The sequence below is a fragment of the Ambystoma mexicanum genome, chromosome 5q (genome assembly GCF_040938575.1).
Source record: "Ambystoma mexicanum isolate Mex_15411 chromosome 5q, UKY_AmexF1_1, whole genome shotgun sequence".
Taxonomy (NCBI): domain Eukaryota; kingdom Metazoa; phylum Chordata; class Amphibia; order Caudata; family Ambystomatidae; genus Ambystoma; species Ambystoma mexicanum.
In genome coordinates this window covers 1,376,168,796-1,376,196,465 of record NC_090933.1, presented here as the reverse complement: position 1 = coordinate 1,376,196,465, position 27,670 = coordinate 1,376,168,796, and the positions used below count along the sequence as shown (strand labels likewise).

Here is a 27,670-nt window from a genome sequence, read left to right as displayed (position 1 = left end):
TGAATGGTGGCTTGTTCTGACCTCCTTCTGGTCTGGGATCAGAAGGTGCACTAGCCTGATTAGGTTTCCCTTGTGGTTTACCCTTTTGTTTGGGGCCCTCTTTGGAATTGGAATTATTTGAATTCTCTTTGTTGTCTTTCTTTGGCTGCTTTCCCCCATCCTTTTTCTGAGTTACCCATGAATCCTTGTGAGTGGCCCTGTTGCCAACCCACAAGTCAGCAGCCTTAGCTAGCTTCTTAGAATCCAGTTCTTTTGAATCAGCCAAGTGCTGTCTGAGCTCAGGAGAGCAGGCATCATAGATAGACTCCATCATTACAAGATTTCACATTCCTTCATAAGTGTTAACTCTATAACCCTTAATCCATCCCTCTAAGTTCTTCAAACATTAATTCACCCAAGTAGCCCAAGGGGTACTATCATGCTTTTTGAGGGTCCTAGACCTCTTAAGGTACTGGGAAGGAGTCTTCCTAAATCTAGCTATTAAAGCTAGCTTTACACATTAATAATCCATCCTATCCACCCCCCCCAACTCCATTACCACATCAGATGCAACAGGGGGGAGCCTAGAGAATAACCAGGGGATCAACTGATTCCCTGTGATATCCTGGAGCCCATGATTGTATTCAAACATAGCAAGCCAATCTAATACATCCAACTTCGGTTCATACATACCCACAATCTCTTTAGGCATCCAGCGTCTTTTTGGACTGGTAGATCTAGAGGATTCTTGGGGAGAAGCATTTTCCAAAGACAATTTCTTCATCTCAAGCTCATGATTGAGCTCTAATTCTTTGAGCCTTAGTTCTTGATATCTCTGTTCAGTTTGGGCACTAATTATTTTGAATTCTAACTCGAGTCTCATTTTTTCTAGAGTGATAAATTCAAGACTTAATGTGGGACCTGATAAGGGTCCAGTAGCTACAGGTTGAGGCCTTTGAGCAGGCAGAGGCCTAGAGGGGGTGACATGGTTATCCTCCTCTTCCTCATCTGTCTGAACAATAACATTTTCAACATTATTATCCTCAATGTTTGCTACATTTGCTGGAGTAGTAGAGCCTACAGCACCACTATCCAGACTTTGCTTTTCTAACAGTATATCAATCATTTCTGTTTTCTTGCCTTTGACAGGAAGACCTTTCTGTCTGCACAAATCTTTAAGATAATCAGCAGTTTTTGTAAGGAGGGTCTCCTGACTGTAACTTTCCTTTCTTGACTTTGTTAAAATACACTTTTTGTGATCGTTAGCCTTGTGGTTAATTGAACCAAGGTACTAGCAGCACACTAAAATGTAAATCCAATACTTTTATCCTCACCGCTGTACACCAGTGTGAGGCAGAACCCAGTGCAGTTCCCTTAGGGAGCACTACAGAAGATTAAGACTACAGGTATGAGCAAGAAAATCCCCTTTGGTATCAGTCTGTACCACAAAGATTTAGTTGGTAGCTGTGGCTAAGCAGTCAGACTTATCTCAAGAGGGAGATGCGCAGTATTCAGGCAATGTAATGTATGCTTCTATAGCGCCGGTAACCCACAGGCATCAGGGCGTGTTAACATAGACAAAAATAAACTATCTAGGAAGACTCACTAGACTGCTAATGATACTGTGTTATAAATGAGAAGGATTACTTAAAAAGATGAGTCTTCAGGAGTTTACGGAATTGTCTGTGATTCTCCTGTATTCTCAAGTTCAGGGGCATGGAGTTCCACAGCTGAGCTGCCTGCACTACAAATGACCTGCCCATGGCTAATTTAGGTTTGTGTTTTTGTATTACCAGAAGGTTCTTTCCTGCTGAGCGTAGCAGTCTCTTTGGAGTGTGGATAACTAAGTTCTTTTTTATGTAATCGGGTGCATTTCCAAAGATACATTTATGCACTAGGGTGAGAGATTTGAACTTGATCCTTTCTTCAACTCCTAGCCAGTGGAGCGACTTCCTGGCCTTATTAACATGATCTCTTCTCGAAAGATGTTTAATTAGTCTTACAGCATCATTCTGAATGACTTGACATGTTTGCATGTCTTTAGCACGGGCACCTATTAGAAGGGCACTGCCGTAATCTAACCTTGATAACACAACTGCCCTGGCTATGGTAGCCATATTGTTTTCACTCAAATATAGTCTGATAGCCCGCATAAGTCTCCGATAGTAGGCAGTATTTTTTTGCAGGAAATTGATCTGAGCCTCTGAGTTGACAGAAGAGTTCATCATCATACCCAGAGTCTTGACATGGTCAGATACTGTTATCATGGCCTCCTTGCTCTGGAAAAATGTGTACTCCCCTCCCAATTTGTCTAGTAATCGCTTGAGCTGAACAACATGAGTTACATTTTGGAGTCGTTTAAGCACATCCAGTTGGATTGCATCCACTCATTGATTTTACTATATATTAAGTTAATCTTTGCGCTGTCTGCCCTATGTGATCCTTCTAACTCCATTATAAGCTGCGTGTCATCGGCGTAGTTGGTAAACACAACTCCAGATTCAGTCAAAATATCACACAGTGCACGCATATACAAGTTGAAGAGCATTGGTGATAGACTAGCGCCCTGTGGCACACTGAATAGTATTAAAATGGGGTCAGAGAAGTTGTCGCACCAGTGAACTCTTGCACTGCGATTTGTGAGGAAGGAGACTAACCACTTTAATGCCATGTCAGAACAACCCACAATATCTTGCAATGCTTTAACCAGCAAATCATGGTCGACCAAGTCGAATGCCGCACTGAGATCTAGCAACATCAATATCCCAATTTTGTATTTGTCCATAAGGTTTAACATATGGTTCTGCAGGTCCAACATGGCTGTTTCTGTGCTGTGACCTGCTCTGAAACCGGACTGTTGGTGGTGTAAAGATGCATGGGTTTCTACATGGACCTGCAACTGCTGGGTGGCAATTTTATCTAAAATTCTGAGTATAAAATTGGAATTGGTAATCGGCCGAAGATTACCTGGATCTTTAGGATCCAATCCAGGGTTTACACAATTGGTATTACAGTGCTATGGCACAAGGAAACACTGACCAAAGCTTTGTATTAAAAAGAATATATATTTAATTTACACACTTCTAGTTCAACACATAAATCATAGTTAATAAAGCAAGTTAAATTCAGTCGTTGGAAAGTATACACAACTCCCTAATTACTTGTAGACAAGTTTGCGGTAGAGTAAAAACTGAGCAAAACGGCACAGTGAAAACCAATTACAAATGGCACTCTAGCAAGTTAGCGCAAGGGAGGGAAAGCACAAGATAAACCGACATATCTTTAAATACACCCTAGCAACACTTCTCTGAAGTTTTGTGAACAAGTAATGCACAGTAGCACTTTAGCAACAAGATACATAAATGAAAACTGCAAAAAATGGCACTTCACAAGTTAGAACAGTGGGAAGGAAGAGGTGTTTAGAGGATTCAGGTGCATCAACACATTTCTAGATGCGAATCAATCTAGTGAGAGCAGATCTAACAAATCAGCCAGAGTCAATAGGCCTGAGCCAGAGTCAGTGGTACAGGACCAAGAGTTTAGGAGAAAAAAATGTTCTTTTACCTGCAGTCAAGTCTTTGGTTAACAAAGTTTGAAAAGGTAGATGCAAGGTGAAAGACAATGTTAGACGAAAGGGCGGCCAACCCGACAGGTAGGTAAAGGATTTTTAACACACCTTTAGGGCTACCACACAGAAAGGGAGGCCTGGCGGAACAAAGTACCTTTAAAGGAAGAAGTGGCTCCTGCGGTGGCGTACGTTCCTGGTAGTTCTCACAGTTCGGGGGATCCAGCAGGGGAAGAGAGGCTCTCGACGTGGACGAAGGTCCGAGTTACTGCACTACCCAGGGATGAAACCAGCCGCGGTGCTGCCAAACGAAAAAAAGGTACGCTCCTTTAAATCGCAGTCCGGGTGGATGGCTGCCTGGCTATCCGGTCTCCAAGTGATTGACACTGGCGATTCAACCAAGGCAGGTCCGAGGACGCGATTGGCGAACTGGTTGGTCCCACCAGCTCATGGGAAGAAGGCTCTTTCGAAGAAGATCTCCTATCGTCGTGTGGAAGAAAAGCGGTGAGACGATGCAGCAGGGCTTCACCGGTGGTGCAGGTGCTGAAGATGTCCTTGGCTTCTCTCCCCTTAGGTTTCGTAGTTCCAGTGGCGATGTCTTGCTCTTCCAGTCCTCAGGACCCTGCTTTTATACAAACAGACCCCCATTCATACAGCCTAGCTGTCACTCACACAGTGAAGTGGTCACTTTGGCGGGAGACCCTCCAGCCTATCAGGTTAGAGTGCGACTTGAGTTGCTGCACCAACTCTGTCCTGGGGTCCTACTCCCACTCCCACACAGTGGACCCACCCCAGACTCAATGGCGCCAAAAGGAGGGCTTCTCGGCAGAAGCCTGCCAAAAGGACGAACAAAGGATCCCCGACCTGGATTAGGAGTTTAGAGAAAGACACGAGAAAGAATTTATATTAAAGTTCTGGCAAATAAAACCCACCTGGGTAAAGTTAATAACAGAATAGACCGGCGGTATGTAAGAGGCTGTCAGAAAAAGTGGTAGCCTGGAACAATGGGAATTCCCATAGGAAAATATTTCCGGTCGAATATTTACAGTAGTAACCACTGACACCAGCCAGAAACTTTAGAGAGAGGAACTGTACGGTACCCCCTCGAAAATGAACATAAGGGAAAAACTATTAACCCTTTCCAGTACCTCCATAGTAAGATGGGTTGTACTGGTTTAGTTCATAAAGATTGACTAGTAAAGTCAATGGGGACTTTACATGCCCTGGGAGACAGTAGTCAGTCCCAGGGTATGGAGTCTATGTTTGGGGGTCGCTAAGACACCCCTGTGTCACTGCACGGAGGGTGCTGTGTAACACATGTGAATAAAGATTGTTCCTATGGGGGTGAGAAAATCCCAAAGATATTAAACACAAAAATAGCCTAGAACACACATAGCAAAAATGCCTAAGAGTAGGAAAAAGAGTCTCACTCTTAGCAGATAGAAAGAAACAAACCCTTCAAATCCAGCAAAGCTGCTGGGGGACTCGATAGGTAAGGGAAATTAGCCATAGAATGAGAATTCTCCCTAACAGTCAGGTGTCGCTACAGCGTAGAAAACAAAATCAGACGGTAATCTCCATTCTTTCCGTGTTAGTTCTGGCACTACTCTTGTCAATACCTGTATGCCATATATGAACGGTTCCATGTCATTTCGCCGCGGTATTTTTCATCGCGTGTTTTTTCATCGCCGTATTTTTTTCGAAAAAAACTCATCGTTTTTTTTTTTTTGGGGGGGGGTTAATCCGACCAAGCCCCCTGTTTTTTATTTTTTATTTTTTCCCTTACACCCACAACCATATATTTCATTTTTTAACCCCACCCAAAAAAAAAGCGAGTTTTTTTTCGAAATAAAAACGGCGATGAAAAAACATGTGATGAAAAATACCGCGGCGAAACAACGGCATACCATATGAACATATCTGCATTGGTGGGAATGCTTCATACTGCTGTTTCATTTGCTATTGTTTGTATGATTAGCATCGCCCGTAGGGGGCACATGCCGGGTGTGGAACATTTCACCCCCCCTTTCTGTGAATGCGATGGTCATGTTGAGTTTACTGAGGAGATCTCTTCCTAATAAATTCACGGGTGAGTATTCATGGTACAGTAGTCTCACTGTTCTTCCCCCTACATTTACATCTAAATCTTTAGTGTAAGGAACCATGACCACAACCCCAGAGAATCCCTGCGTCTCGAGATTTTTGCCAGATAGCGGAAAATTGCCTTTACATAGGCATGATTTCTCTGACCCCGAGTCCACCATAAAGATGAACTGCTTGTTTCCTATCTCTGTCCCAGATCTGCATGATTTTTCTGACACAGAAATGTGTGTGATGGAAAAGTGTGCATGAGAAATGTAAGCACTGCAAACGTTTCGCACATTTCCCATGTGAACATATACTGCAAACCACTACATACCCACACCCCCACCCACAACCACAACATACCCACAACACACCACCACCAACACCCTCAACACACCCCCACCCACACCCCCAACATAACCAAACCCTACTTACCTTTTCTTCACGCTGTGTCCCTGCGGCGCCAGTTCCTTTTCAGTTCCGTGATCGTTAACCGAAGCCACAGGGTCCTTTTCTTTTTCTTTTCTTTTTTTTTACGGTCAGCTGCAGGGGTTTCTGTAAAGTGAGCGGGGTGTTGCGGGGGACACCCCCTCAGCCCCCATTTCTTTTTTATTTTTCTCAAGTGTGCTGCAGGGATATCCACCCAACCCCAGCTCACTATACTGTATAGTATGGTGAGCAGGGTGTTGCATGGGACAACCCCGCAGCCTCTGCAGTCTTTTAAAAAAAATGTTACTTACCTAAAATGTATGGACCAAAGGTTCGAACTTTTGGTGTTCGAACCTTTGGTGGTATGCAGTTATCAGACTTTTTGTATAGTGAGACCTTTTTTTTCGGTCCTTTCATACAATACCCGATGTGCCCACCAGTGGTTCCTCTTCTGGACGTAAGGTGGTTGATAGGACTGGACATGCAAGGGCTTTCTGTGGGCTGACCTAGTCTGGGTGAGTGTCTGTTCCAGGTCATGAGAAAGCATTGTCACCGAGCACACATGCTCCCCGGAACGGGGCCGGTGCACCATTTTCAGTTGTAACAAAGGGGTTGGCATGAGTGTGTGTCATTTGGTTTTCACGTGTGAGACGTGTCTGCATATTTTGCGGTGGTTGTCTGGGTTCATTGGGTGATGCCATGTATCTGCCATCGATCTGTTCGTCCTGTGCACATTCCTCCATCGGTAACCCATAGGGGCTCCATGGATGCGGGTGCCCATACTGGTATCTCTGATTATTTTGATAATTGCCCATGAGACGGGTATGACATTCCCTAGCAAAGTGACCCCACCTCCCGCACAACCAACATGCACTCTGTCCTCCTCCCCTTGGTCCTTGCACTCCATTACCTCCTCCATGCTGCCCTCTGTACCCACCTCTTCCTCTTGCGGGCTTTCCCTGCCACTGGGGTCCTATGTACTTCTCCTCTCCCTACCATTGCTCCTGGCCGTTACCCGCCCATGTGGATGCCATTCTGGCCTGTAATGCTACTGTCCCCTCCCCCTCTTCTCCCTGCCGTTCTTGGAGTGGTCCTGCTGTTAATGCTGCAACCTTCACTGACTTGCTCTGTACCAGCTTTGCTTCGTCTGCTAATCTTCTTTATGATATTTCTTTTTCTCTCTCTTTGATCCTTCTACAGTGGTGTATCATGATATTCTGAAATTTTTGGCCAACCTTTGACTTCTATCCCAGCAATTTTATGTAGGGTCTTCTGTGCCTCCTTTGGGAGGCCTTTATTGAAAATGAAGTACAACAGGGAGGTGGATTGGTCCCACACTGTATCCGTCTCTGCCCGCCACATATCCTGCATCCGAAGAATGAACTGCGGCCCATCCTTGTTAGGCAAGATTATATGCAGTACCCTTTGGTTGCACTACAACAACCCTGACCTCCTGGCAATAGGGACCCAACCTTTGGTATAAGTCTGTACTACACAGGTTGGTAGTGTGGTCAAGCAGCCAGGTTTATCTCAAGAGGGGTCAATGTGAGCTGTAGGGGAGATTCACAGTGAGAAACTCTTACACACAAGGTTTCTTGATAAAACAATTATTAATTTATTTCACAGTCAGTTAGAATACGCCTTCTTCAGAAGGGAGCAATGTTAAGCAACACACAAATACACTTCGAAAATACACACTTTTAGGTTCTAAATCAGCAAATACCCATTTGGGATGGCTCACAGACACTACCTACACCCTCAGGAGACCTCATTTGCTAGGGTGCTGTGGGCATTAATATATCACTGTTTGCATTTAGAAGATTTTTAGGAGAAGTGTCAAAGAAAAGAGGGATCAGAATAAAACAAGTATCCACACAGTTATTCTCAATCAGGTAAGTACTTTCAATAACCCCCAATGCAAAGTCAGTTAACACTTTCCTGGAAGGAAGGTAAAACACATAAGCAGAGGAAAGAAGAGTCATTCAGGGAGCCAGGCCAGCCAATGTTAAGTTAGCAAAAGTAAAGCTGAACTGAAGCACTTCTTGCAGGTAAGTAGAACGTATTTCACAATCTTTAAATAGTCTTGGTAGAATAGAAGAAATCGAAGTAGGGCCGCAGGCTGATTAGGCGTGTGAGGTTAAGAAGCTGGCAGCAACTCTAAACATGCAACCAGATAAGTCTCCAATGAGGACAAGTGGCTACACAACAAGAGGTAAGTTCTCTTAGACTGTACAGTACCTTTAGGTTAAAGAAAAAGTGCAGCAGATGGCTTCTGTTCCCATGCAGTTCTGCAGATCCTGCTGTTCCTGGGCCTCAGTCGTGGGGACAAGAGGGAGGACGTCTGGGGACTCCAGCACTGCAATGGGACAGTCACCGCTCGCAACCGCCAATCTTCAAACAAGTGGCTATTCAGAGTTTAAGCTCCTTGCGTCTACCGCAAATAGCACCACCGCGGTTCCTGGCTGTCGAGATGGGCTTTCCTTGCTTCTGGGGTACTGCACTCTGTTGAGAGGGCTCACGCTCGGTCAGCTCTGCTTCCTGGGAGTCCGTAGGATCTTCTTGGAGCTCTTGGCCAGCTTAAGCAACGCACAAAAAACTGGTATTTCTCTCCCTGGCTATTCGGTTCCAGCAGCAACTGCAGTGGAAACTCAACCAGCTCTGAGAGGATGTCCAGGTGGCTTATGTTGGAGTTGATTGGTCCCACCAACTCAAAGGGAGAAGTCGTCCTTGCAGGAGCTTCTCTGTCGATGCAAATTTGGAGCTTCAGCACAGCAGCAGGGTTGAACCGGGCAAACCAACGGTCCAGGAGTTGCAGCAGGCGTCTTTTCCAAGTTCTTCTTCGGATTCCTTCATCCATTGGTTGGCTCTGCCTTCCAAGCCAAAAAGGCTCGCCTTTTATGCAGCTTGCTCCCATTCATTTCAGCTTAACTGTCAGTCACCCAGCAGGGTGGCTGTCCTACCCGGAAAGCCAGCCGGCCAATCACCTAAGAGTGCATTCCTGTCTCCTAGGAGATGAAGCACAGAGATTTTCGGGCATCTCCCTTGCTTCCTGCCCGCCAGACACCCTGGAGCAGGAGACGGGCTTCACTCATGAATCCCACCAAAGACAAAATGAACAAAGGGACCAAACCTAGTTTGTCACGCAGAGTAAATCTCAAGAAGGACCATTTCACAAAGAAATGGCGAAAAAAGAATACCAGGGCCCTTTAGACACAAATGGCACCCATGGGTGCTTTACTGTGGCTTCGAACGCAGCCTGCGGTAAAACACACAATGGTAGTAAAAAGTAAACCACTGCCACCAGCCATTCAGTGAGGGAAGGGTAACATAAAATTGTTACACAAGAAGCTAGATAAAGGGGATACTAAGTAAACCCTCCAGCACCGTATTGTGAGATAGCGTGTGCTGGGTCTAGAAAGTTACAAAGGTCAGTAAAGTCAATTTCAGTTTACTGCTCTTGGAAACAATAGTTATCCAAGAGAAAGTTGTTAAACCTTTGGGAAATGTAAAAGTCGACCCTGTGCCACTGCACTGAAGGTGCTGGGTGACACAATGTCAAAGATGATGCCTATGGAGTTTGTCAGACTCCAAAACCAAAAAGAAACACAGAGTTCAAAATCACATTAAAATACATGAGAGAGAGGGGAAAAGGGTCTCACTCTCTCCAGGTTAAAAAAAAAGAAAGTCCTCAAAATCAAGCAATGTTTATGGGGGCCTCTAAGTTAGAGGGAATTAGCACATTTCTGCAAATTCTCCCTAACAAACCTCCTCGTCACCCATAGTGCATTGCATCACTGATTGTAAATCTTCGGTGTCGGGGAAGGTCCTCCGCAGCGCATCCCACACCTGGGTTTCTTCTCACAGGCATATATCCATTTTCTCGCTCCCCCTGAAAGTGGAGGGAGTGCTTTTAGTAAATGAGTCTTGTCCATCAGTGCCCAAGGGACTTAATCGGGACGTCCTGCACCTTTGTGGATGAGGGGAATTTGCAGTTTTAACCTCACATTTCCTTACTTACCTTTACTCCTTTTTTTTTGCTATTGCCATTCACCCTTTTTTGCTATTGCGAAGCCTTCCTTCCCACCCCTCTTCTCATGTCTCTGTCACCTGTGTCACCCATTTAATCTGTTGTGTTCCTCCCGCTGCTCCTTCTTCGAACTCATCAAAATCGATCCAACATTCCTTTCCCCATCTGATACTTCTGTGTCATACCCCAAACTCATTGTCTCTCCCTCTTGTTCTACCCACCCTTTCCTGATTGGTGTACTGTCTATTCGGAACAGGAAATCTCCAGATTTTGACTCATCTTCTGGCAATTCGGTGGAGCTTTGTAACGGGGGCAGCAGCTGTGGCTGCCCTCCCCCTGGAGTTGGCAATGCTGTTTTGCAAAGTATCTGCAATCATGCTAACTCAGCCTGAGTGTTTGTCATTAATCCCTCTAAATCGGGGGCACCTGTGGGGTTGTCTGGAACGTATGGGGGAAGTGGTACAGCTGCTGGGGTGGTCAGAGCTCTTGGTTGTGCTAGATTCAGGGGGTCACAATACCCTTCAGGGGGTCTAGTGAGTAGGGGGTACAATTATTTTGATTCTGCCCCTCGCTTGTCGTTTGCTGCTCCCTCGTCTTTTGGCGCCCCCTGAATCTCTGGTTCTTTGGCTTTATTATTTGTAGTGGGCATTTCCTCAAACATCCTCTAAGAATCTAATAGTTTGCGTCTGTTTTGAAGCTCATTTCCTTTATATTTGGCCATTAAATACGTTTCAACATGGTCTAATAGTGCCTTATCAAAAGACCCCTCTTCTGGCCAGACCCGAGGTGGTCCCTCCTCTTTTACTTTCGTTAACCATTTACCATGACATTTCTTTATTTTGTCGCTATAGAGAGGGAGGTGCTTACAAATATGCCAGTGTGGTGTGTCTAAGCCCATGGTGTCATTATCTTTCTTTGATTCTGAAGTATGTGCACCTAGGTGCTTACAGCACTAGCCTTCAACCTTCGATATTATTGTCATCAATTTTCATGAATAGATCAATTACTTACGCATTGCAATGATGAAATAACAGAAGCACAAAAACATTTAACCAACTAACAGTTAGAGGTGACGGACCGACAAATTATACTGACAACATTGAACAAAAGACTTAAAACTTTAGAAACCTGTCCTATATCCCACGGCCCTTTGTTAATTTAAAAAAACCTGTTCCCTGCACACATCCAACATTCACGTCACTTCCGCTCCTCATGGGCCTTCCTCCAAAAGATTATAGATAACTAAGAAGAAGAATTGTTGCTTTTTTTCCTGAGCCCTCTAAATAGATGAGGCTCCTACTTTATCCTTATCTCCACTTATATTCCTGCACTGGTCGGGACAGTGCTATGCGGCACTGCCTTCCACCACCTTTCATAGCTAGGTTCCCGTATCTCCTCTTATTTTATCAACTTATTGTTAGGCAGAATTATATGCAGTACTCTTTTGGGAACACCACACACAATTAGGACTACAAGTGACAGTACAAATTCACCTTTGGTAGAAGCCTGTACTACACAGTAAAGTGATAGCGATGGCTGAGCAGCCAGACTTATCTCAAGAGTAAATGAACAGGATCAAATAGTTACACAAAAGACAGCAATTACTAAGATTCAAACAAACACTGACTCAAGGTTTCTGAGTAAAAGAATATACGTTTATTTACACATCAGTTAGAAACATTTCACTAAGTAAATCAGTTGAAAAATCATGTTACCAATACACCACACCACTTCCAACAGATTCTGGACTACTTTAAACTCAAAATGAAGTGGGAGCAAAATGGCACTCCAGCAATTTAAAAAGGGAGGGAAAGACAAAGTTAGACTAAAATTGAGCAGCACCAACAGGTAAGTAAGCAGGGCAATCTAGAAAGAGGAACCACAGTGATGGAGTCAAATTAAAAGGGCTTGGGCCAAAGTCAATAGGACAAAAGTATTTTGCTCAAGATCACACAGTTCAGGGTAGTTCGCAGTTAAGTCTTTGCCAAAAGTTCTGGATGAAGTTGGTCAGTAGAAAAGTTAGTTTAAAGAGAAGAGAAGGACAAGCCCTCAGATTGGTGAAAGGTTTCACACACCTTCACCGCGGCTGAACAAAACGCACAACTGGATTTGAACAGTACCTTTCAATGGAGAAGAAGGCTGTAGCTGAGGCAGACGTTCCTGGCAGATCCTGCAGGCTCACGTTTCCTGAAGCGACTGTTGGACTGACATGAAGTAGGAAGAATGGAGGGTCGTGCACTGCCCAGGGAAGAAACCAGCAGCAGAGCAAAGCAACACATAAAAGGTCAAAGGATACGCTGGAGGCCAGGAATCTTCATTAGTTGCTTTAATTAGATGACATCAGGAGGACATAAGATGATTCAGGATCAGAGTGGAGCACACTAGCTCCCAACACCCAGGCTACATCATCTCAACTCTCCCTGGGTAGAACGCTCACCACACAGCATTCCACAAAATCATACCCGAACACTGCATTCATGACATCACCACTCATCATACATGCAAGCAGGTGGAGAGAGAGGAAAGAGTATCACCCTTAACAGACAGGTAGGGCCCTTTCTCCATGGTTCTTTAATTTTACATGAGCGCAAAACAAAAAAACAGGCAATTCTTGGTTGCAGTGTTTCAAGGGCTGCTGTTCATGTGAAAGGGACTTCTGTTTGGGTCCTTTAAATGCACCCCACACAGGTCGCTGATACAATTTACGTCTGAGCAACAATTAGTTGCTATTTATGAACTTCTTCGTAATTCAAACTGAGCTTTGATGCTTTTTCCGAATATGGTAAGCAGCTGCTGTAATAACAATTGATGTAGCACTATGCACCGCCTTCCAGAATTGATCCATTTCAATATATTCAAGATGTGCAAAGAAATTCATATAGCCCTTTAAATAGTGAATTTTTAGTACCAAACAGGTAGTTAGCATATGGCGACCTGTCTCGATCCCATTCCCACAAAGGTGACATAGCCTGTCTTTTAGGGTAATTTGTTTCCAAACCCCAATATAGTCCAAAGTAGAGAGGAGATTCAAACGCAAATATATAATGAATCGCCTTATTGGAAAGGAGCCTATTTTAGTTAAGTATGATTGAGGTGTATTTAACGGAAAACATTGGTGGGAAATATACATTATATCTCCTTTTGACTGACAATTTATCAATTGTGTCAGCTCTATCACGATCTCCAGATTCTTTCCTCAGTGTCCACTCTAGTTCATGAGTGAACATATTATCTTGGTCTATAGGAGGTTGCTTGCCAATCAGTCTCAATAATTTTCATACATAGCTCAGTTCTTTGCAACTGCCATAATGAAAGAAGTGAGAGAAGTCCAAACTCCATTCTCAGCGCCTCCCTGGAACAGTATTTGGAAGTTTTTAATTTTTTTATTTTAATAATTTTTATTAAGGTATGTAGTATACAATCATAAAGTCATGACTTCATAAACATAATGCAGTGAAACTTTTACATGAGAATAGATTAAACAATGGTAAAATGGAAGTGTTCCAATAGAGCAATTAATTAATTACACTGTGTACAATGTGAAGTTGAACATATAAGGAACAAATTGTCAATATAATTGAAAACCTACGCAAAAGAACTGTAGCACAGTGTTGTGCACAACTTAGTATGGAACAAATTCTGCATTATGATGTCTAAGTGGGGGGGAGGACAAACATAAGACTGACATATGACAAACACGACATATGGGGGAGGGGGGAGAAAGGGAGGTGGTAGGTATTGATGAAGAGAGGCACATGGGCATATAATACAGTAAATATTCAGTTAAGTGTCCAGATTAGTATTCGCATATAATGATCTTGGGAGCATCAAAGGAGAGTGAGAGATTTGGAGAAGTCACATTCCATGCGTGGTTACATTAAAATGGTTCAGAAATCGAGTGAAAAATGACCACTTAGCATTAAACTTAGGTATAGAGTTAAGATTGTTTGCCATGCACATTTCCATCTTTTGCATGAGACATATGTTATTCCACCAGCTTCTTATACATAAGGAATGAGAGTCTTTCCAATTGGCAGTTATACTCTTCATAGCCAAACAAATAAAGAGATCATAGAGCCTGGAAGCATCATATGGCAAGTGGGTGGTAACTGCTAGGCTACCTAAAACAATATTCATAAATGAAAGTGGTATATCGGTGAAGAAAATAGAGTTAAGGTATTTCCATACTTGTTGCCAAAACTTAAGGGTATAGGGACATGAGAAGAACATGTGCTCATACGATGCTGGGGTAGCTCCACAAGTCCAACAATTGTCATTGTCATTAACATTGGATAGAAATAATTTGGCTGGTGTAATGAAAGCTCTATGTATAAAGAAGAAAACATGTTGGGAGTTATTTGCTGATGTTGAAATATATTTGAATCTAGAGAAGAGCTTAGACCATGTGTAATCGTCTAAACCATAGCCAAAGTCATCTTCCCATTTGTGGCGTATCGAGGACAACTTCAGGGATGATATTAGAATGTTGTAGAATTTTGAAGCCTTTGTGTCAGTGGGCATAGTAAGATGTAGCAATCTTAAGGCATCAGGAGTCAGAATATCATTGGAGGAGCTGTGTAGTGCGTCAAAGCAAGAATTAACTAATTCGTTGTAGAAGTTGTATTCTGTGTTGAGGATTGAGAAGTGACTTTTAAGCTGCTGAAAGGAAAGGATAGATGATTTTTTTTATGATTTGTTGTATAAATCTAATACCCTTTTTCTTCCAGGATTTTCTGTTTAGGGTTTTATTCTTAATCAGTATCTTATTGTTATGCCATAGATAAGGAGAAAGGCATTTTTTTGGGGAGTCTGTCTGTGTGAATAAAAAGAGTTGGAGGGCTGATATTGTGGCTCTAATGGGATCTGATATTGCTAGTGAGGAGTGCTTAAATACATAAATGAGGTCGGTAATTTCAGTGGGATACATTAACTGCTTCTCTATAGTACACCATGTGGCAATATCTGACGTTATGGGGCAGGCAAACCAGTATCTAGCTTGCTTCAAAAGAAGGCAGTGTGGAATGCTTTGAAATCAGGAAACCTAACCCCTCCCTTGTCATACGGTGCTTTCAATTTTATTAGAGCTATTCTTTTGCTTTTACCCTCCCCCCATAGGAAATTTAGTAGGATAGAGTAAATTGATTTATAAAAGGATGGAGATATATATTTGGAAGTTTTACTAAAGAACAAAGGAATGTTTACCTCTATTTTGCTTAACCATGTAATATGTCTATATGGCAGAGCAGAAAGACCATGCATTAGGCTTGGGACGTTGTAATCCTACGGGAGTCAGGTCACATAGGATGGTGTGTCTGCATAGGCTAGCCATGACACTGACTCACTATTGATTTGGGGGGAAAATTGTGAACAGCATTTAAGAATCTGGAATGTCAGCCACATACAAATTAAATAATAGTGGTCAAATAACATATCCTTGTTTAAGGCCTCAGGTGGTATTGAAATCATCAGTAATTTCACCCTCTTAACTCAGACGTACCGTCACTGATTTGTTGGTGTACAAAACCTTAATGAAATACAAAAGGTGTCGGTCAATTCCACAAGTCTCTAATTTATGCCAAAGAATTGGTCAACAGACTAGGCCAAAAACCTTGCTGTAATTAAAGCAGCAGCAGTATAGATTTTGATTTGATCGTCGCGCAGCCTCTGACATCAAAGAGTGTATGGCACTTATATTGGGAAGTGTGCAGTGCACCTTTCTGAAACCAGTCTGAAAAGGTTTCAGTAGTTCCTTTTCTTGGACTCATTTAGTGAGTCTATTCAGCAGAATGGTTGAGAATATTTTTTGCCTGGTGTCGATCATCGTGAGCATGCAGTATTTCACTGGATCCAACCTGTCTCCTTTTTTAAAAATAGGTATAGGGATGGATTTCCACCAGCTATTCGGTATCGCGCCACCTGCCGCTATTTCACTAAATAAATCCAACAGTGCTTTTGCCCAAAACAGGGGATTTGATTTAAGAAGAATATTTGAGATTCCGCCTGGCCATGGAGCTCACAAGGCCTTACGCTTTTTAATGAGAAAGACAGTGATGTCTTCCAGCTCGCGGCCAATTATTATAAGTTCATTTTGAAAGAGATGACTCATCGTTCTGTCCCTAGCGCCTTCAGCATCGAAATATAATTCAGCGATATAGGATATCCAAGGTGTTTCTGACACCAGGTTTAGTTCCAAAGGAGAAGTCGTTATCTGGAAATCTTGGTAACGAGACCAGAACATTTGTTAGCAAACTAAAGATCACCCACCAGTTGGCGCTGCTTAAGGAGTTCTTATGTTAATGTAACTAATTTTAATAGCGAGTGGCTAGAATGCTGGTATGAGCTGCTTCACCCTTGCACTATCATTTCTTCTCCTCTTGTACTCTCATTCATCCCCCTTCCACTCTCACCCCTCCCCCTTTAACTGTCATTCCTTCACCCTTTGTACTGTCATTCCTTTACCATTTCAATGTACTTCCTGCATCCCTTGCACTCTCATTCCTTCCCCTTGCACTGTCATTATTTCACCATTGCACTCTCATGTCTTCTTTTGCACTCTCATTCATCCCCCTTCCACTGACATTCCTCCCCCCTTTGTACTGTCTTTCCTTCCCCCACTTGTCCCGTCATACTACCCACCTTGGACTGACCTTCTATTCCCCCTTGCATTGTCATTCCTTTACCCCTGATCACACTCAGGAACGCACAGTTTCTTTATTAAGGTGAGTTAGGGTACGTACATATCTATTCCTAGGCTTAAAAGTGCAAGTAGGTGCACTCTAGCGTGCTAAAAACACATGTTGAGCCACTCCGGGCTGTCTATGTGTCTGCCACTGTTCGGATGAAATTCTGGAAATTTTAATAGGTTTTCTCCGACAGGCAGGTACGAGTGTGTTTCTTAAAAGACTGGAGGGAGTAAATTGTATTCTCCAGTGTGTTCCTCTTTTACAAATCTTCCATTGTAATTTCTTCCCCCTTGCACTATATTTCTTTACCCAATTTCACTGTGCTTGCTGCACCCATTGTGCTGTAATTTCTCCCTCCCCTTGAGCTGTCATTCCTTCCTTCCAATGCTCTACACTGCTCATGTGTACTTTTGCTGGTCTGGTTTTCATATACTGGATTATTTTATTCTCCCGGGCGATTCCATGTATTCCTCATTCCTACTCCCACAGTTAATTCCCCACTCTCACTTGCCCATCCCCCCTGACACTTCTCCCCTCCCTGCTCCCCTGCACTTGCCTGATCTCAATGTCACTAGGCCTAGTAAGATTGTTGTTTTGTACTTCCTCTGTTTCCCCTCCCTTCGTGCCTTGAAACACTTGTGCATAGGGGCGTTATAAATGCCATATAATATCATTTGCTTCATTCCATGCCATGCTGTTATTCCTCCCCAACTTGCACTCTCATTACTTCCTGTCCTTGCACTGTCATTCTTTCCCCCTTGTGTTATCATTCTTTCCCCCTTGTGTTGTCATTCCTACCCTCATTTGTGCAGTTATTCCTGTCCCCATGTGCACTGGCTGTTCAGTATCCTCTGGGAACACTACACACAATTAAGACTACGGGTGTAAGCACAACCTCATCTTTGGTATAAGTCTGTACTACACAGTGTTGTGGTAGCGATGGCTGAGCAGCCAGGCTTATCTCAAGAGGGATGTGACCAGTATCAGAAGGGACTTGCAATCACAGTGGTGCAAACAAACACCTACTCAATGTTTCTTGGTAAAACAATATTACTTTATTTACACATTTAGTTAGAAAACATTCCACTAGTAATAAACAGCTCTACAGTACACAACCAATAAGTTACTGAACACGTTAGGCTCCCCTGAAGTGGGAGCAAAATGGCACTTCAGTTACTTTCAAAAGGAGTAAAAAGACAAAGGTTATAAGAATCAAACACAATGACTTTCATAGGCAGGGCAAATAGTTTCAGTTCACTTCAAGAGGCAGTTCAATTCAATAGGCCTGGGCCAAAGTCAATGGATCAGTGTCTTGGATAGGATAGCACAGTTCTGGTAGTAAACGGTTAAGTCTTTGCCAATGTTCTAAGAAGTAGTTTGCATGAAAAAGAGTTATAGGTCGGTTTAGGAGCAAACACGACTCAAAAGTTGGGAACGTTTCACAAACTTTCACTGCGGCAAAGAGGATTACTCTACCGTATTTGCACAGTACCCTTTAGAGTGAAGAAAAGCGGTAGCTGAGGCAGTTGTTCCTGGCAGTTCCTGCAGATCTCGCTGTTCCTGAGCCTCATTTGTGGGGACAAGAGGGAGGACATCGGGAGGTTCCTGCACTGCACGGGGACGGATCCACAAGCTTGGTAAAACATTGGTTTAAGGTGTGAGTGCCTTAAAGTCCACAATCTGGTATCCTTCTCACTGGCTATCCGGTTTTCAACAGCACTCTTAAGAAAATTCGACCAGTCAGGGACGGTGTCCAGGTGGCTTGCGAGTTGGTTGTTCCCACCAGCTGAAGGGAAGAAGTCGTCCTTGAAGGGGCTTCTCTGTTGAGGGAGTTTCAGGCAATTCAGACCTACAGCAGGGCTTCACCAGGCAAACCAATGGTCCAGGAGTTGCAGCAGTCGTCATCCTTCAGCTCGTCTTCGGTTTTTTCGTTTCAGTGGTCGACTCTGCCTTCCAAGTCCCAGAGACCTGCTTTTAAACAGTTTTCTCCCATTCATTCCAGGCTAGCTGTCACTCTCCCAGCAGGGAGTCTGTCCTTGCCGGACAGTCAGCCAGCCAATCACGCCAGAGTGCATTCAGGTCTCGTAGGAGACTAAGCACAGGGAATTTCAGGCACCTCCCTCACATCCTGTTCACCCCAGACACTCAGGCGCCAGAGGAGGGCTTCAGCACTGAAGCCCGCCAAAGGCAAACAAACAAAGGGACCAAACCTGGTTTGACAAACAGAGACAAACACAAGAAGGACCTTTCCAAAAATAAATGGTGAAAAAAGATGACCGGAGACTGTTTTTGCAGAGGGGGCTCAGATGCCATCCTGAAAAACATGGCTCCGGTGGATTTCAGCTTGTTAGGGATAATTCTCTTAAAAGGCTAATTACCCTTACCTATAGAGTCCCCCAGCAGCTTTGCTGGATTTGAAGGGTTTATTTTTTATTCCTGCTAAGAGTAAGACTCTTTTTCCCACTCTTAAACAAATTGTGATGTGTGTTTTAGGCTATTTTTTGTGCTTATGGGCTATGGAGTTTTTCTCACTCCATAGGTGTCATCTTTTCACATGTGTGTTACACAGCACCCTCAGTGCAGTAACACAGGTGTGTCATAGTGACCCCCAAACATAGAATCCATACCCTGGGACTGACTACTGTCTCCCAGGGCATGTAAAGTTAACATTGACTTTGCTAGTCAATAGTTATGAACAAAACCAGTACACACCATCTTACTATGGAGGTACTGGGAAGAGTTAGTAATTTTTCCCTGGTGTTCATTTTCGAGGGGGTACTGTCCAGTCCCTCTCTCCAAAATGTCTGGCTGGTGGCAGTCGTTACTACCATTAATATTCAACCGCAAATATTTTCCTATGGGATTTTCCCATTGTTCGAGGCTACCACTTTTTCTGACACCCTTTAACATCCCGCTGGTTTATTTAATTATTAACTTTACTCTGGTGTTTTTTTTTCGCCAGATCTTTAATAATATTTCTTTCTCGTGTCTTTCTCTGTAATCCAAACCGAGGTCGGGCCCTTTGTCCGTCCTTTTGGCGGGCTTCAGGACAGAAGCCCTCCTTCAGGCGCCAGTGAGTCTGGGGTAGACAGGATGTGTGGGAGGGGGAATAGGCACCCTGGAGAGGGTTACCTAGGCAACCCAAGTCGCACTCTGCCCCGATATGCTGGGGGCTTATCCCGCCAGGATAACCACTCCGCTGTGTGAGTGACAGCTAGGCTGTATGAATGGGGGTTTTTCTGCATAAAAGCAGGGAGCTGCAGACTGGAAGACAGACATCGCCACTGGACTTGAGAAATCCGAAGAGGAGAGAAGCCGAAGACATCTGCAACAACTGAACCACCGGTGAAGCCCTGCTGCAGATTCTCACCACTTTTCTCCAACGACCAGAGAAGATCTTCATCTGCAAGAGCCTTCTTCCCTAGAGCTGGTGGGGCCAACCAGTTCGCCAATCGCCTTCCAGGACCTGCCTTGGTCGAATCGCCAGTGCCAAGCACTAGGAGACCGGATAGCCAGGCACCCGTCCACCACAATCGCGATTTAAAGGAGCGTATCTTTCATTCCGTTTTGGCATCACCGCGGCTGGCTTCTTCCCTGGGCAGTGCAGTGACTCGAACCTTCCTCCACAACGAGAGCCTCTCTTCCTCTGCTGGATCTCCTGAACTGCAGGAACTGCCAGGAACTACCGCCACCGCAGGAGCCTCTTCCACTTTCAAGGTACTTTGTTCCGCCAGGCCTCCCGTTTCGTTGGGTACTGCTAAAGGTGTTTGAAATCCTTTACTTACCTTCTGGGCTGGCCGTCCCTATCGTCTAACATTGTCTTTTACCTTCTGCAACTGCCTTTTCAAATCGTTAAACAAAGACTTGACTGCAGCTACTAGAACAGTTTGATCCTGAGCACTTTGCCTTGTACCACTGACTCTGGCACAGGCCTATTGACTCTGGCTAAATCGGTTACAACTGCCTTCTCTAGATTGCTTTTCATCAAGAAATGTGTTGGTGCACCTAAAACTCTTCTAACCACCTTTCCTTCCCCTTTATATATTGTTGAAGTGCCATTTTGCTCGGTTTTCACCTAAGTATTGCTTATGCTAAAGTACTGCTTTGCCTAACTTGTTCACAAGCCATTTGGGAAGTGTTGCTGGTGTGTTTAGGAGTCTAACCCTGTATAACTTGACCTTTCCCTCCCTCTGAAGAAATTGTTAGAATGCCATGTCTGCTTGGTTTCCACTGTGCCGTTTTGCTCAGTTTTCACTCTTGCTCAAACTTGTCTACAATTTAAATAGGGAGTTGTGTATACTTTTCTTGACTGTTTTAACTTGCTTTAATGATAGTGATGTGTGTGTTGAACTAAGAAGTGTGTAAAATAAATATATATATATTCTTTTTGATACCAAGCTTTGGTCAGTGTTTCCTTGTGCCATAGTACTGTACTACCTATTGTGTAAACCCTGAATACTGCTCATCTCCCTCTTGAGATAAGTCTGGCTGCTCAGCCACAGCTACCAACTAAATCATTGTGGTACAGACTGATACCAAAGGGGATTTATTGCATATACCTGTAGTCCTAATCTTCTGTAGTGCTCCCTAAGGGACCTTCATAGGATTCTGCCTAACACAGCTACCGGAGCGTTTAAACGGGTCGTGGAAATTGTTATGGAGAATTCTCTTATAAGGCTAATTTCCCAAACCTAGTGAGTTCCCCAGCAGCTTTGCTGGATTTCTGGGGTTTGTTTTTTTCTCCTGCTAAGAGTGAGACTATTATCCTCCCACTCTTAGGCATGATTTGAGGTATGTCCTTGGCTTTTTGTGTGCTTATGGGCTATGGGGTCTTTTACTCCATAGGGTATCATCTGTTTTTGTGTATGTGTTACACAGCACCCTCAGTGCAACACAGGGGTGTCATAGTGACCCCGAAACATAGACTCCATACCCTGGGACTGACTACTGTCTCCCAGGGCATGTAAAGTCACCATTGGCTTTATTAGTCCAACATTGCGAACAGAACCAGTACAAACCATCATATTGTGAAAGTACTGGAAGGGGTTAATTCGATTGCCCCTGGGTCTGTTTCCAAGGGGGCACTGTCCAGTCCCCCCTTGATGAGTTTCTGGCTGGTGGCAGTGGTTACCACGCAAAATATTCCACCGGAATTTTTTCCTATGGGATTTTCCCATTTTAAACGCACCACTTTTTTTGGTGCAATGTTAAAGATACCGCCGGTTTATTTATTTAATATAAAATCACTGGTTGGGTCTTTTCACCAGAACTCTTTTCCAAAATAGCGTTTGTGTCCGTCTCTGTAACTCCAACCAAGGTCGGGCCCTTTGTTCAATTTTTTGGCGGGCTTCTCCACAGAAGCCCTCCAACTGGTGCCACTCTGTCTGGGTTCCACAGGATGTGTGGGTGGGGGAATTGGCACCCTGGACTGCGTTGCCTTAGCAACTCAAGTCACACTCTGTTCTGATTGGCCCCTCACCACTTAGCCTGTATGAGTGACAGCTAGGCTGCTGAATGGGGGTTTTCTGCATAAAAGCAGGGCCTTTTGGACTGGAACTTCAGAAGTCGCCACAGGACCTAAGAAATCCAAAGAGGGGAGAAGCTGAGCCATCTGCAATGACGACACCACCGGTGGAGCCCTGCTACAACGACCTCACCACTTTCCTGATGACAAGAGAAGATCTTCTGCTGTAAGAGTCTTCTCCCTTTGAGCTGGTGGGGACAACCAGTTCGCCATTCGCCTTCCAGGACATCTCTTGGTCGAATCACCCGTGCCAAGCACCCCGGCGGCTGGATAGCCAAGCTTCACCACTGTGACCGCCAAAAAAAGGAACGCACCTTTTAACCGAACAAACTCCGCAGCTGGTCTCTTCCCTGGGTAGTGCAATGACTCCAAGTTTCCTCCTCAACGAGATCTTCTCCTTCCCTGGTCGAAACCACAAACTGCATCCGCTGCCAGGAACAACTGCCACCGCTGGAACCTCCTCAATCTTTAAGGTACTGTGTTCCTCCTGCCCTCCCTTTCTGCGGATTGCTAAAGGTGACCCTTAAATCCTTGGCTTTCCAACTGGGTTGGCCCCCAGACCTTCTAACTTTATCTTTCGCATCAAACCAACCTCCTTTGAACATTTCTGCAAAGACTTGAGTGCTTTTTAAACTGTGTGATCTTGGGCACATTTTGCCTTGCTCCATTTAAAGTGGGCCTGGCCTATGAACTTTGGCTCTACAGTAGACTCTGCCTTCACTAACTTGTTGTGGTCTTAGAACTGTTTTATTTTCATGACCTGCCTTTTTCTCTCCCTTTAACTTAATTATTGGAGTGCCATCTAAGTTATGCGCTCACATCTGTTTTTACAAATAGTGGTGTTTTGACCTAGGCTTGTCTAATAATTAATAAGGGAGGTGTGTATACTTTATCTGACTTTGTTTGAACTTGCTTTGATTTAGAGTGCTTAGTGTATTTCCTAAAGTGTGTGTTAAATAAATAATGATATACTTTTATACCAAAGCTCTGGTCAGTGTTTGCTTGTTCTACTGTATTGTTTAGCCCTATTGTGTATACTCTATATACTGCCTAACTCTTCCTGAGAGAAGTCTGACTGTTCAGCCAGAGCTACCAGGTAAATCTGGGTGGTGCAGACTGCTACCAATTGGGTTTACTGCTTGCCCCTGTAGTCTTAATCTTCTTGCAGTGTTCCCTAAGGGAACTGCACAGGTTTCTGTCTAACAGAAATCATGGTAATACCACTGCCACACTGCCACCAGCCATACTGAGATGAAAGGGTAGCTTTTGAGGGCTACATGAGTTTTCTAGGCATAGGGAACACTAGATATTCCCTCCAGCACTCTGCTGTAAGGTAGTGTGTGCTGGGTCTAGCAATTTAAAAAGACTAGCAAAGTCAATTTAACTTTACATTCACTGGGAGACAGTAGTCAGTCCCAGAGAAGGTATTTAAACCTTGGGAAGTCTAAAAGACATCCCTGTGCCACTGCACTGAAGGTGCTGTGTGACACACATGAAAAGATGATGCCTATGGAGATGCCTAAAACTCCAGAATCAAAGAACACAAGAGTAAAACACACATAGAAATGCATGAAAGAGTGGGGGAAAAAGGCTCACATCTTTCCAGGTGAAAATTAAAGTCCTAGAAATCCAGCAAAGTTGCTGGGGGTCTCAAAAGGTAAGGGAAATTAGCACATTTGTGAGAATTCTACCTAACATGTGGCAGTAGAAAGCCACCTTGGCACGGGCTATTGGTAAGCTGCCCGATTTGACACTGCTGTGACTAGACATTATTTGTGGACATGTCCTAGCTTGAAGCTCTGCCAACACCAATTGCCACTTGACCATTTTTCTTCAAAATCCCGATCTCACCTTCTTTCTGGGGATGTTTCTGGAAACGCGTATATATGATTGAGCCCTTCAGGGTGGTCCACCTGTGCCACCATACCTTCCAGTGCCTTCACGCGTGTTGTCGGATGCATGGTAATAGTATCTGGGCGCTACTCATGGTTTACCCTTTGCCTCCAGCCTCAGGTCCCAGCTGTAAAGAGTAACGTGCCCTGAGGTGCCCATGACTGCCTGCACAGCCCCCAGGAAAGTGCAAGGGCCCTTTTCAGCACCACACTCACCAGTTTCACGTCGTGCATCCAGGTGTGTCCCAGTGTAGAAGGCATGCAGTGTAGAAGGCAAGCTGTGCTGTGATGGCCCCGTCCAGTGATCAGTGCAGACACGCTGTGTGATGTCCTCTTATACAGCGGGACCCTGCTAAGACCCCCAATGAGGATGACACATGTCTGGGGGCGAACCAAGGCATGTGTTAGTGTGAGACCAAGCCTGCTTTGCGCGTGGTTGTTCCACTTGTGTCATTGTGTGGCTGGCAGAAAAGAAAGCAATGATCCGAAGTGTTGCACAGAGTAATGCCAGAGGTTGTGATTAATTCAAACACATGAAGCTTCAGCTGTGCAACAGCATCGGCTTTCCGTGTCTGTGTGCTTGCTTTTATGAACATTCACACGGATCAAACCCCTATTGAATGCATCTTCATCCAGCGCCTGGAATCTGTACATACACAGATGGCACATCACAAAACACACACAGTTCTGCTTTAAAGAATTGACAATTACACAGGCCACATGGATTCCACCTCCATCCACCCCCACCTGTTGCACGCGCTTCTTTCCAATCAAGCTGTTTGCCTTATATTGTTTTTCTCTTCCCCTTCTCAGGTCCTGCTGAGGATGGAAGAGCCCTGAGGATTGTGCTTGTTGGGAAAACTGGAGCTGGGAAAAGCGCCACTGTGAATAGCATCCTTGGGAGAAAAGCCTTCATGTCTAAAGCAAGCGTCAAGTCAGTAACAACACAGTGTGCTAAGGCGAGTGTTGTCCGGGGACAGAGACACATCACAGTTGTTGATACTCCAGGTTTTTTTGACAACCGAGTCTCAGCCTCAGAAACACATAGTGAAATCTCTAACTCTATACGGATGGCCTCTCCTGGGCCCCACGCATTCATTGCGGTGATGAGGATTGGACGGGTCACCCACGAAGAGTTGAACTCTTTAAAAATGAGTCAAGAAATATTCGGAGAAGAAGCATCAAAGTACACTGTGCTCGTGTTTACAATGAAGGATGACTTGGGAGAAGGTCAGACAGTCCAGGAGTTTGTTCAGGAGGCAGAGGAAAGCCTGCAGCGTCTGATTGAGGCCTTTGGGTGTCGCTTCTGCGCCTTTAATAACAGGGCAGAGGGGGCAGAGCAGGAGCAGCAGGTCTCAGAGCTCCTGGGGATCATAGACCGGATGGTGCGGGAGAATGGAGGGGGCCACTACACGGCAGAGATGCTCCAGAATGCAAAGAAGAAAAGGGAAGGCAATACAGAGAACCTTGAAGGACAACAAAAGATGAGGTACGATTATCAGAATGATTTGATAAAGCAATGAGAATGATACTAGGGAGGGGTCTGGGTGGGTACATTCAGACAACCTCGGGGGGCGAGAGCTCACAATCTCAGGCATTCTGCAACGTCTCTACAGGCAAGACCTGGACTCCTAGGCCCGGGTCTCAGCCTTTATCCACCAAGCCCCCAACCCCCTCACCCTCAGAGGAGGAGGTAGATTGGGGGGGCCGCTCAGTAATGGCAAGTCTCCTGAGAGAGTTGCAGACTCTGGGGAGAGCTCAGAGGTATTTCATGTTTAGTTTCCTTGGTTTTCGTCTGATCCCCTTGCCTTCAGTTTAACCCCTGCACTGCTGTGTTACACACGATTTGCATTAACGCTACAAAACGTAAGGGGGGGTGGGGGGGTTGCAGTGATCTCAATTAGGTATGAAAGGCCACTGTTGTCTTGTGAAATGCCCTTTGGAATGTGACATTCATGTGTGCTTCTCTCTTTGGCTAATGTGTACACGCTCAGTACTGTTCCCATGTGGCTCTGCACTGGAGGTAGCCTTCCAGTGACTCCGGCGGGAGGCTCGGCCGGAGGCCTGTGCCACGTGACTCCAGTGACTTATTCTATTGGCTTGCTTTTTCCAAGCCTTTTAAAGCCCCCATAACATTGCTGTTTGCTTCACGTGCCCCAGTGCTCCAACCCCCAGAATATCAGACTCTGCTGCACTGGTGATCCCTAATATGAGGGGGGTTTGGGGGGGCTGGTTTGCACGTGTCTGAGACCCCGAGCCTTGTCTGCTATAGAAGCTGTGTCCTGGAAGACAAAGGCATTTTTCTATCTGAAGACTTGCATGTGGGGTCATTTGCATACCCAGGATGGCGTGCTCACGTGGTTCTGTATTAGAGGTGGGTATCCAGTGATAGTGTGATTCTGTGCACGTGGGGCCTTCCGGAAACGCCCCATTCTCCTCTTTCCTTGGCCCTCAAAGATCGCTTGATCTCAAAGCCTGGGAAACTCATCCACTCCCTTCCCGGATGAATCCAGCTCTCAGACAAGTCATGCAGACTTGCACCGAGCCTTACAGCTGCCTCAGACTCACACCTGCTCCTACTGTGTGCTTGGAGGTGTGAGTAGGGACGAGTGATTGCTACTCTACTTGCTGGAGATGTGGAACATTAGCATAGACTTTACACGTGGGAAACAGAACAGGATTCACGTTAGACAAGGATGACGTTGAGGGAGAGGTAACCCCCATGGTGTCTCCTGTGGATACTTCTGATTACTACTCGGGTGGGGGGGCGGGGGGAGAATCCGGTGGACCTTTTTGCATACATTATATGCTTGTGGTAGATCTATCCAGTGACTGGGAGTTAGGAGAACGTCCCATAATGTTCTGGGTGCAGGCATGAAATCCCATTCAGTGCCTGGGATTCAGTTTGACATCTTTTCATGATTAAAGAAAAAGAAATAGATGTTTCAGAAATAATTATTCTTTGCATTCTTTAAAGGCCACAGGTGATTATATTACGTTTCTGAAATTGAGAGCACAATACACATTCCATGTTGGTATGGCTGTGGACTAATGGCCTTTGAGTGCCTTATGGCCAGAGGACATCTTACATGAGTGACAGCAGGCGCTGTGTGCATTGGGCATGCAGACGTGTCTGTGGTAAATGGAAAGGATGCATTCCCCCTCAGCCACATTCTACTCTGATGTGCAGAATAAGGTATTGCACGCTCTAGTGTAGTCAGAAGAGGGGGCGATTTACACCAATGACTCTGTGGCAGGAGGGGCTGAGGAGCTGCAGATTGTATATACTGAGGAGCTTGGTGGTCCAAAACACATTGCATGGTGCTGGGCGTGGGAAGCTGCAGGTCTCCTCCTTCACCACCATTGACCCTGAGAACAATGAGTATAAAGAGCAGTTCTATGGTGATCCCTCTGACTCCATGCTGTCTAACACATGGGGAGGGGGAGGACAATGGCACAGTTACACAGATAGGCAAAATGTATGAA

The 27,670-nt window shown here is 44.8% G+C and overlaps 1 protein-coding gene across 1 annotated transcript in view; it reads left to right on the top strand.

The window, feature by feature from the left end:
• LOC138498732 (GTPase IMAP family member 8-like) overlaps window positions 1-27,670 on the top strand; it is a 447,497-nt gene that overhangs the window by 34,840 nt on the left and 384,987 nt on the right. The window contains exon 2 of the mRNA XM_069622370.1: window positions 24,998-25,673. Coding sequence (XP_069478471.1) covers window positions 24,998-25,673 — 676 coding nt within the window. The remainder of the gene's footprint in view (window positions 1-24,997; window positions 25,674-27,670) is intronic.